Raw genomic sequence first — 11,949 nt, 5'->3', positions numbered from 1 at the left:
CTGCTCTTCTGTAGGAGGTGGGTGTGGAACCACCTGCTGCCTGTGAACCGGGCCCTTAGGTGCTGGGAGCCCACCCAGTGCAGCAGAAGCCGGCTTATTCCTTGCTCTATAGCGCCCCCCGTGGAACGTCTCGGAAGCAGCGGGAGGGGGGCGACGGAGGAGGGAGTTGAGCGTTCGCTTCCCCCTCCGCTCAGAACGGCTCACGTGGTACGGCGGCGGCCAATGGCGAGGCGAACTGTGCCTGGCGGCCGCCATTGCTGTCAGAGTGGAGAGGCAGAGGCGAGTGTGTGAGGAGGAGCTGGCGAGCGGGGCCGCCGGGCGGGCAGGGCCAAGCCGAGGGCGGCGAGGACGGGCAGGGACAGCGCGCGCGCTCCGGTCCGCGGCTGCCGCCGGTCGCCCTCAGCACCGGGAGCCCCGCGCGGAGCGTAAACAAGGCGGTGGCGGCGGCGGCAGCAGGAAAACACCATCCACCCACCGCCAGCGGCGGCAGCAGCGAGGGGAGGAGACACGGCCGCAGCCGAGACAGCGCCCCCCGTCAGCGGCCGCCGCCACTGCCTGGGGCCCGGAGCAGGCCCCCCCGCTTGAGCGGTGTCCTGCAGGGGCCGCAGCTGGGCCAGGGGAGGAGACCCCCGCAGCGGGGGCCGGAGCGGGGCCGACGGGACCGGGAACGCCGGAGGCGAGAGCGCCGGTCCGGAGCGCCTTGGCGGCGGGCCTCGGGCCGGTCCGGTCCGCTCGGCCCGTTGTGGATTATTTGGCAGGGGGCGGGTAGGCGGATCGAGGCCCCCGTCTGTGCAGCGCCCCCTGCCGGCCACTGCCCCTTCCGCGGGCGGGCGTTTGTGCCGGGGACCCAGCGAGGGGCAGGACTGCGGCGGCTGCCCCGGTGACAGGCGGAGCGGGCGGCCCCAGGGAGCCCCGGGCGCTTCTTCCTTCCTGCCGGGCCCGTCTCCTCAGACATGCCCCGCTCTGGTGGCCGGGCTCGCCGAGGATCATGACTGCAGCGGCGAACTGGGTGGCGAACGGGGCCAGCCTGGAGGACTGTCACTCCAACCTCTTCTCGCTGGTAAGTACCCGGAGGGGGGTGTGAGCGCGAAGGCCGCAGCCCCGCTAGTCGGGGCGCACCCGGGGACCTTGCTGCTCCTTCGAGCAGCGGCGCAGCAACTTTGGCGGTTCGGTGCGGCTGCCAGGGGCTTTATAGCCTGGGCCCGTGGGGCTGCTCCCTCCCGCTGGGCCCGTGGGGCTGCTCCCCCGCTAGCCCCTCCCCCCGGCTCAGCTCCGTGTTTATTTTGCTCTTTAACATCGTTTGTTGCAAGCGTGCGTTCCCCACACAGCTGCATTGATCTGAATACGAGATGTCAAGGCAACGGATTGGGTGTCCCCTGCCTGTGCTGCCTGCATGTGTGACCATCTCCTGTGGTAAACAGTCTGCTCTCCCCGCCCCTGCCTGCTTTGGCACTTCATGCCCTTGTGCTTTGTGCCTCTTCAACTGCGTGTGGGTTTTTCCCCCCCTCATCTTTCGTAATGACAAACGCCATTTCAGCAGCAAACAGTTCATGCAATGTGATTATCTGTAGGACTTGCACTCCGGGCTCTTGTGTCTGAACGTCAGCTGTCTTTATGATTTTACAGCCGTGTCCCCGCTGCACCGATGGGGAGGGACGGGACTTTTTTTGGCCTTGCAAGAAAAGCATTCGCTGAAAATGTAACATGCTGGGTGGCTTGATAACATAGATGCTATCTTCTCATCTCACTGGTAGCTCACAACTTTCACTTTGTACTTAGATTGCATGGTTTAATCTTACAACAGTTATGGTATCAATTGTTCATATTGAACAGTTGCAATTAATTATACAGATTTTTAATCTTAATTAAAATGAATACAAAGAAAAATTATTTGCTGTTCGTATTAGTGACATTTTATTTGAAAATGCATTTTTGCTTTATTGTATACTACAGCTGCAGGGACATCAGTGGAGTGAAGGGGAGAACTCTTGGGTCCCCAATAGCTACCCCAGGGGGAGGAGGGGTAGAGCATAGGACTGTTTATTGGTGAAATGGTAACTCATAAAATTGAGGTGTGAAGCAACTGGGTATAGGCTGTATGCCAGGTGGTGTGGGAGAGGAAATAAAAAACAAACAAAACACCCCCCCCCCCAAAAAAAAAATAGAGTTCAGGTTTACTTTTCTCAAGGGATGGGAAAAGAATGTGAATTGTTCAGTAAGAAATTTTAAAATATGATGAACTCAGAATCTTCAGGTTATGCATATTGCTAGTCTCTGAAACCATATGATATTCTTTCTTTAATTACTGTTAACCTCAGTCTTTCTCCCATGCACAACCCTCAATACCTTCCTTTGGATTGTTTATTCCTGACATGTTGTGCCTTGTCTTTAATGAGAATATAATTCTTTGCTGGCAGAGGCTTTATTTTGCTATGTGTTTGTACAGTGGGATCCTGATCCTCCTGACGAGGCTTTTGGATGTCTGTTATAACAAATACCATCCTTTTTGGCTTTTTGACTTGTAACCACTTTCAAAGCTATGTAACATTATTTAAACTTGCACTTATGCTAATGTTTGCAATGCCTTTATACCCCTAGCATATGCTTGCAGCTATAGTAATGGTAAAAAGTGGTTTGTGTACACAAGTCTTGCATACTAAGAAAAGCTAACCAGTGAATACAAGAGAATCAGCTTTATCAGGAAAGATTGTCACCAGTAAATTAAAGAACAGTTAATATTAGTTTAAAAAAAAACAACCAAACACCCTCCCCACCCCCCAAAACACACACACACAAAAACTACAGCAACTTTGTTCACCTCTTTTGGTTAGGAAATTGGTTAATAAGTATTGAGAAGTATACGTGGTATAGTTGTAGTCCCATTGTCAGTCCATCACAGGTAAAATAATTCTTGGTATATGGTAATGTGAATTACAAAAGTTTATATTTTCAGAAATTTTTTTTTTTCAGAGCTTATACTAAGAAACTTCTATAGAGCAGCCAGTTTTTTTAATTGTATGCATAATGTCAGTGAAAGAAAAGTACAAACGATTATGGAATTTGCTTTTAAAAGTGCTCTTGGATTCAGACTGACATATAAAAGCCTCTATAGAATCAGAATATTATAAGGTTATACCACTTCAAATTTGGGCTTTTAAAACCATCTTATCAGTTTCCCAAACATTTTTTCTATAATATCAAATAACATGTAAACAGCTGTTTGCAGATATGTTTATTTAACATAAAATAGTTTGCAAGGCTTAACTTGGCTTAAAATTTGTAGGTGTGGGCAGTACCTAACTGGTTTTAAATGGATCATTTAACCAAGGTAGAGTCATTTTCATGCTTTAGACTTTAAACATGTTGTAACGGGATCAGAGGACAGCTGTGTTGTAATTGTTTTGTATTTTGCCTAGCACAATGGAGCCCCAACACAGTTTGCCTCTAGGCGTGTGTGTATCTCCTAACTTAGTGGTATTTTTTTTGCAAACCTATACACATGTGAGTAATTATTGGGGATATTCACAAAGTAAGGTGTTGCAAGGTATAGTCCTTAAATAGTAACTTTATAAGTGACAGTAGCATTTTATAGAGCATAGCGTGCAGTATAATCAGCAAACTCAAATATTAATGTGATGTTCCATTTTTTCAGTTGCATTACTACTAATAATAATAATTAATGGAGATATCCCATCTCCTAGAACTGGAAGGGACCTTGAAAGGTCATCGAGTCCAGCCACCTGCCTTCACTAGCAGGACAAAGTACTGACAAAACCCCAGATCCCCAAGTGGCCTCCTCAAGGATTGAACTCACAACCCTGGGTTTAGCAGGCCAATGCTCAAACCACTAACTTTATTGATAAATATAGAATTAAAGTATTGACAAAGAAAATATTAAAAATGTGTGGACACAGGCACTAACATTTTACCCTCAAACTGTTAAATTTGTCAAAATTTATGAAGTATTAAAACTACAGTAGACCAGATCATAAACAGGAGTTCTTGCTGATAGATTATTTTCTGAATGCAACAGAACAAAATATACAGAATTGTTGTGTATTGGTTTTGTTCTTGTGAAGCAGTGTAGTTCTCAAGAACAAGACTTGTGCAATATTGATTTAAGACAACCCAGTTATTAGAAAAAGTGTAATTTAGCTGTACCATGTTCATTTTAACCTCAGTCTTGCATTAATCTTTGACTTAAACAGAACATGGAATTCTTGATGGAATAATTACAGTAGCGAAGTAGCTACAGATGCTTTACAATATTCAAAAAACCTTCAGCTTTAAAAAAACTAGTATTAGCATGTGACTAGTTACCTTAGTGTTTTTGTTATTTGATATAAAATTAGCTTTTTGAACTTTTGTTTATCATGTGTAGATTATTTTTAACAAGATTGGTAGGCATGATTTGCTTTGAATCTTTGTACTTGAAATGATTGTTTTTTAAATGGTGATTTTCTGATAGTTGGTGGCTTTGCATAATGAGCTCAAGGATGGAACATAGTGTTTTTCCTATGTGGTGATGCTGTAGAAATGACATTTCATTCGAGATCACTGAAATTAGGACATTGTAATATTTATCTTGAATTATATTTTTTCTTAATCTTGATGCAGAATGTTTATCCAGAGCTTGATGGTGATCACAAACATACTATAGTTTAATGTTGCATGAAACTTGTTGTCCATATTCGTGGTATGAAGGACTGTTATATGTGTGTGTGTGTGTATTAATGTTATACATACATACATTATCATATCATTGCTGAACCGAAGCAGAAATTCACAGTGCCGTAATGTTAGCATTCGTATTGCCTATCAAGCGAAAAACAAAACAAAACACCCCACAAAGCCCACCATTTTTGTGTGTTTTTCCTGAGAACATAGTAGCTCTGCTCCCAATGTAGGCAGATTTTACATCTCCCAGTGTAGGCAGATATTACAATACACGTAACATTTTATACATTTGTCTTCAGAATGCTGATAAAATTTGGATTATTTTAGTATTTACAGTGTAATCTGTTCTGTGTGAAAATAGTTTAGTTTACTAAAACATGTTTTTGTTTAGAATCCTCTTGTTTATAGCACATGGTGTTAGAGATTTTATTTATTTTATAATAACAGTGCCACACAATGACTGCAATATCTGAATCTTGCAAGGAAACATGTTTATGTATGTAATATTATATCTATGTGGAATAATGTATGAGTTTAGTATGTTGTTATAGCTGGCTAATACTTTTTGAAAGAGAAAATATTCTGAAATAGTATACAGTATACCAAAATGCTACAAATGTGGGCTCAATTCTGCAGCCCTTCCTCACATGAGTAATCCTTACTCATGCAAATAGTCTTTGAAGTTAATTGACTGTGAAAATGACTAAGGATTACTTATGTGGCAGTAAGGGTTTTTAGGATCTAGTCTATATATGACTAAAATATAATCATTCATGTTCTTTTAACATAAAATATCTTTTGTGCACAAACAAAAAAAACCCCTAAGATATAGGTCTTGTTTACTAGTGAAATGAAGTAATAAGTTAGTTATTTTAAGTTTATAAAATTCACCTTTCTTAACTTCATGCCGCATGTAGCAAAATAATCATTTGAAAACAAAAAATAACTTTATGCAACATTATGTGATTCAGAGATGAACAAAAAAAAAAGATGGTCCCCTACCCTGTTTCCCTTACACTTCTTTTTTGTTTTTCTCTCCCTTTTCCTATGATTGTTTTATAAAGGGTGGGTCTTTTACTGAGCCCTGAAGTCTAGTAAGGTAAGGCTTTGTTGCTCTAGTATGAGAAGCAAGATTCAGAATTTAGGAAACTTCAGCTAGCAGCAAGGAGTTTGCCTAAGTGCTTCTGCTATGGGCCATTGCCTCATAGGAGGAGAGACTAGAGCTACCCGTGGGAGGGGTGCTGTGAGCTGTTACTGGATGCTGCCAGTGGGAGATGAGTGATTATTCACCAGTGGTACTGGATCTACTATATGAAAGATATGTCCAGAAAAGCAGTGGAAGAGGGGCAGTAGTATGTGTAGGACACTAGGCAACTGTGGAGCACGTGAAGAGGCAGACTGAATGAAGATCCAAAACAGTTTGATTATTCAAAAAGGATAAAACCGTATAGTTAAGAGAGGTAAAAATACTTCAGTGCTTTTACTTTTTTGTGTAAGCAGTTGTTGGAGCTGCTACAGGGATATTGTGAAATAATTAACAGACTCATGATAGGAAGTGGGAGGTAGTCCACCAGACTCTTTCTCTATTGAAATATGGTCTGTGTTATGCAAATGTGGTTCACCTCTGCAATAATCCATTCTGGCTGTGACAAAGGCTGAGGTTATTATAGTGAAATCTGGGTCCATGAGTAAACATTGCAAACAGCTTATGGGATGCAGATTTAAAAAAAGGCACTCTTTCCTGAGATGATGCTTCTGGAAGACCAGATGGCAAAGAGCTGGCAGGAGAAAATCTAATTTGCCAACTTCTTGAGCAAAAAGTGGATAATCCCCTCTAAGCATTGATGACAGAGGCAAGACTCACACCTGCTATATTTTCAAGATCTTTCCCCAACGCACCAACATTCTCTGCTACAAATGGAGTTTCAGCCAATTTGTTCTCACCTAAGTTTCAGTTTTATTGGGAATCATGACTTAATAAAGGACCTGAGTGTTTTGCCCTGAGAAAGCATAGATGATAAACATAGGATTGCATCTAATGAAAACAACACATAAAGCTGATTATGACCACTGTGCAAATCATGTTGCAGACCTTATGCACATTTAGGAGATCAGCTGGAACTTAATAGAAGCTTGCAGGAAAGAGATTATATTGTTTTGGACATGAGTAGTTGCCCAAAAGGATTTTTTGAGATATTCTCTGCAGGAAAGAGCAGAATAGTTGGTGTGATATCACTCACTCCAGTCAGAGTTCACAAGCAAATCAGCAAACTCTCATGGTCATTGGTATCAAAGATTACTGATTGATTGAAAAATATCAACAGGGATCACCCTACCATTATCATCATTAGAAGGAGATCAGCCAATGTGGGCAATCTCAGTTAACATTCTGACACTAAAAACGAGACTTGTTAGGGATCAAGGAAATCTGAGAAGTCAAAATGGTGGCAGATTACTCAAAACAGGCTTCTCAGTAGTTTTCCCTCAAAAAGGGAAGATTAGAAATAAGGTGATAGCTGATGGAGATACTCAGGAAGTCATCTCTTGCCACTGACTAGAGGGCAAATGACCACTTACCAAAGGTCATTTGATGCCCTACCCACTCCTAAGGAGTTGCTAACAATTTAACCAATACAAGACCCTACTTGTAGCTGTTTACCATAAATGCAGATTCAGATTCCATGTTGTTGGCCAGCCTAGTGCTGTTATCTCCACAACATTAGTGAGTAATATCTACCATTCAGTGATGGTGGACTTCATAGGTGTTACAATATGCTTTATTATTTGTCTAAAGTTCCATCTAAATTTAGTCAAGATGATTTTTTTGAATGCATATATTATATCTAAAAAATCATCTAGCTTTCTATGCTAATTTAGGACATACAATATCAATATTAAGGTATAATGTGATAGAAATGGAAATAGTTTATTAGTTACCTTGTTCATTCTCTGCCAGTGAAAGATTGTTTCCACTTTTAAGTAAGCTGTTTCTTTGGTACTTTCAAGAATGTTTATTAGAATGATCTGAAGTTCTGTCATGTTGCACTGATGGACAAATTCAATTCATTACATTGAGGAGATACTCAGTTTTTGCCAATATTAACAAAATGAAAAATCCAAAATAATTAATTTGCATCTATGAAATGTGCAATTTTGTAGGGTAGAATCTCACCAAGGGACCTCTACATTATTTTGTAGGAATCAGTTTCTTCACTTGCTGCACTTAAAATCCTGACTGGACTTGGAGTGATAATTTATTATGTGGGCTTTTTTCATTCAGTGAAGTAAGCTTAAAAAATCATAGAACATTGCAAAAATATATTTATTACCCAATGATAATTAAAGAAATGCCAAATATTCCAGGTTATATTCTGTGAATATACCAGTGAGATACTATGAATCTTTTCACTAAAAAATATGCTGTATAATACGCTGTGCTTCTGTGTCCTCCCTCTCACCAACTTGCATATGCTTCTTTTGGCATATCTTAATCTTTTGAATAGCCAAAAAGGCTATATACGATTGGAACAACGTACTTTCCAATAAACACATAACTAAACACATGTTTTATATGAAAGTACATTCCTTTGTTTACTAGATTGCGTGAGGATGTAACTCTTTTTACTGTAGTTATCAGACTGGTATTACAATCCTGCCAGTTCTGTGGTGCATCCTAGTTCCCCATAGCTTCTCCTTCTGCAGTACCCCATCCCTAAAATACACATTCTCCTGTCATTTTCCCTCTGAAGTTACTAGCTACTGACAGGGAAGGGGGAAAACCATTTAAAAAAAAAAAAAAAGCTTCAGACAGGTGGAGACAGACAAACTAATACAAGTATTCTGCTGTACTATAGCTGTTTCATTTACCACATCACCAAAATGACATTGAAGCTTTGTGGTAGATTCCCTCTGCACACAGACAATCAGAAAGTAAGCACCAGAGGCCTGAAAGGCCTGTGATACTAACAATGACAGCTAGTATCATGTTTCTATTGTGACTTCAGTTACTAACATCATCTTACATTAGCATGAGTCCTATGCTGTGGGATGATATCTGAAAATAAGCTGTCTGACACCTTCTGGTAAGTTTGTTTTTTCAATGCAAGGATTTGAGTTAACCTTTTTATTTAATAAACCAGACATCATTTAAGTTTCACACAAATCTAAACGGTGTAGGCAAACTTTCCTTGGGATTGCCTCAGGATTTTTTACAATATTTAAGTTTGAATTACTTTGGTATTACTGTATATTATTACAGTTTGAGGAAAATACCATGTTTTCAATCCAGAAATCTTCATTGTTATTTGTATGATCTTTTCATATAGCTGGAATCACATGAATGACTGGACTATTAATTTTGAATGAACCCACTTAAAGTATCTGTGGGTCGTTCTTTTGAATATGTGGCGGTGTGGCACTGATGTAACAATTATACTTCAGCTGACTAAGTATATGGTTATAAAAAATACTGTTTCAGCTGCTTGAATTAATTTTAGAAGATGCCCTTTAATGTTTAACAAATTTATTAGAGCATAAGCTTTCGTGGACTACAGCCCACTTCTTCGGATGCATATAGAATGGAACATATAATGAGGAGATATATAAACACACATACAGAGAGCATAAACAGGTGGGAGTTGTCTTACCAACTCTGAGAGGCCAATTAATTAAGAAAAAAAAAACTTTTGAAGTGATAATCAAGCTAGCCGAGTACAGACAGTGTGATAAGAAGTGTGAGAGTACTTACAAGGGGAGATAGAGTCAACGTTTGTAATGGCTCAGCCATTCCCAGTCCTTATTCAAACCGGAGTTGATTGTGACTAGTTTGCATATCAATTCTAGCTCTGCAGTCTCTCTTTGGAGTCTGTTTTTGAAGTTTTTCTGTTGTAATATAGCCACCCGCAGGTCTGTCACTGAATGACCAGACAGGTTAAAGTGTTCTCCCACTGGTTTTTGAGTATTTTGATTCCTGATGTCAGATTTGTGTCCATTAATTCTTTTGCGTAGAGACTGTCCGGTTTGGCCAATGTACATGGCAGAGGGGCATTGCTGGCACATGATGGCATAGATCACATTGGTAGATGTGCAGGTGAACGAGCCCCTGATGGTATGGCTGATGTGATTAGGTCCTATGATGATGTCACTTGAATAGATATGTGGACAGAGTTGGCATCGGGGTTTGTTACAAGGATAGGTTCCTGGGTTAGTGGTTTTGTTCAGTGATGTGTGGTTGCTGGTGAGTATTTGCTTTAGGTTGGGGGGTTGTCTGTAAGCGAGGACAGGTCTGTCTCCCAAGATCTGTGAGAGTAAAGGATCATCATCATAGGACCTAATCACATCAGCCATACCATCAGGGGCTCGTTCACCTGCACATCTACCAATGTGATATATGCCATCATGTGCCAGCAATGCCCCTCTGCCATGTACATTGGCCAAACCGGACAGTCTCTACGCAAAAGAATTAATGGACACAAATCTGACATCAGGAATCAAAATACTCAAAAACCAGTGGGAGAACACTTTAACCTGTCTGGTCATTCAGTGACAGACCTGCGGGTGGCTATATTACAACAGAAAAACTTCAAAAACAGACTCCAAAGAGAGACTGCAGAGCTAGAATTGATATGCAAACTAGACACAATCAACTCCGGTTTGAATAAGGACTGGGAATGGTTGAGCCATTACAAACGTTGACTCTATCTCCCCTTGTAAATACTCTCACACTTCTTATCACACTGTCTGTACTGGCTAGCTTGATTATCACTTCAAAAGTTTTTTTTCTCTTAATTAATTGGCCTCTCAGAGTTGGTAAGACAACTCCCACCTGTTTATGCTCTCTGTATGTGTGTATATATATCTCCTCATTATATGTTCCATTCTATATGCATCCGAAGAAGTGGGCAGTAGCCCACGAAAGCTTATGCTCTAATAAATTTGTTAGTCTCTAAGGTGCCACAAGTACTCCTGTTCTTCTTTTTGCGGATACAGACTAACACGGCTGTTACTCTGAAACCTTTAATGTTTATAATTAAACTAAAATGTTTTTAAATTTAATTTTTGATGTAGTGTTAGAATTGCGTTTTTAAGAAGTCTTTGGCATAAATAGTATTGATTTAATAAAGAAAAGAAATACTATGACCTATGTGGCTTACAGTTTATTCTAGTATTGTTCTGGTTCATTCTCTAGCTCAGTCTCTCAGGCATTGTTGCTTCTCAAAATGAGCCATTGTACTGAGTAGAATTACAATAATGAACATGGAAATGTGACCACAACTTTATTTTATGGCATTCTCCTTGTTTATGTGGAAGAGGGGGTTTATGTACTACTGTTCTGTGATAATTCCCAGATACCACGTTCAGGATACTGGGGTCCATTTTTGTTAGGTGCTGCACAAACACATGCAAAGATCTTGTTCCTATCCCAAAGAATGTTGTCTGTCTCTCTCTCTTTCAAAAAGTTCAATTGAGAGGTTGGTGGGAGAAGAGTAAATTATCATTATTTAAATACGTGCCTAAATTCTGTTTTGTTTTTTTAAAAGCAGTATATGTCTACTACGTCTGCTAAGACAGTTTCAGGGGCTGGTGCTTTCAATGGCTGAGATCACTATTTTAAATTGCTACCTTATTTTTAGTCTAAGCCTTGGTCTGCACTACAGACTTGTGTTAGTATAACTACATTGTTCAGGGGTGTGGACACAGTTACACTGATCTAACTCCTGGTGTAGACAGCACTATATTAATGGGAGGGCTTCTCCCATCAACATAGCTGCTGTTTCTCAGGGACTTGGAGTACCTATGTAGCTGGGAGAAGCTCTCCCATTGGTGTAGGTAGCAGCTTCACTAAAGTGCTACAGTGGTGCAGCTGCAGTGCTGTAAGTGTAGACAAGCCCTAAGTTTAACTTTAGTTTTATCAAGCTTCTCCCTCCTCCTCAAATCAGTGCTGGTATCTCCACAGACTCTCCTATCAGGTTCTTACAAGGTTGAACATCTCAAACTCCTGCAATAAAGCCTACAGCACCATGTAGTTTGCACAGAGTTCTAAATAAGCTATATGAAAACCATTCCAGAATTATTTTGAACTGGTCATTTAAATATCCTTTTATGGAAGATCTTTTCTCTTCTAGCAGAGTAATTTAGCTTGTGGAATGAGTTCACTTTAGGTTTATTGGTCTTCAGTTGAAATAGGCATAGACCATCTTTTCTGATAAAAGTTGATGAATTGGGATCTTCCAAGATCCCTTCCATGAGGGATTTTGGGTCTGTCATCATGCC

The 11,949-nt window shown here is 40.9% G+C and overlaps 1 protein-coding gene across 2 annotated transcripts in view; it reads left to right on the top strand.

Moving 5' to 3' along the window:
* The first annotated feature begins 293 nt into the window (after nt 1–293).
* Nucleotides 294–11,949, top strand: part of MED13L (mediator complex subunit 13L) — a 396,063-nt gene continuing 384,407 nt past the window's right edge. For both annotated transcript variants that reach the window (XM_054006362.1, XM_054006361.1), the window contains exon 1: nt 294–1,060. In XM_054006362.1, coding sequence (XP_053862337.1) covers nt 989–1,060 — 72 coding nt within the window. In that variant the 5' untranslated portion in view covers nt 294–988. The remainder of the gene's footprint in view (nt 1,061–11,949) is intronic.

Source organism: Malaclemys terrapin, chromosome 16, assembly GCF_027887155.1.
Source record: "Malaclemys terrapin pileata isolate rMalTer1 chromosome 16, rMalTer1.hap1, whole genome shotgun sequence".
NCBI lineage: Eukaryota > Metazoa > Chordata > Testudines > Emydidae > Malaclemys > Malaclemys terrapin.
The sequence above is the reverse complement of the archived record's forward strand: the minus strand, read 5'-3'. Positions and strand labels throughout refer to the sequence as shown.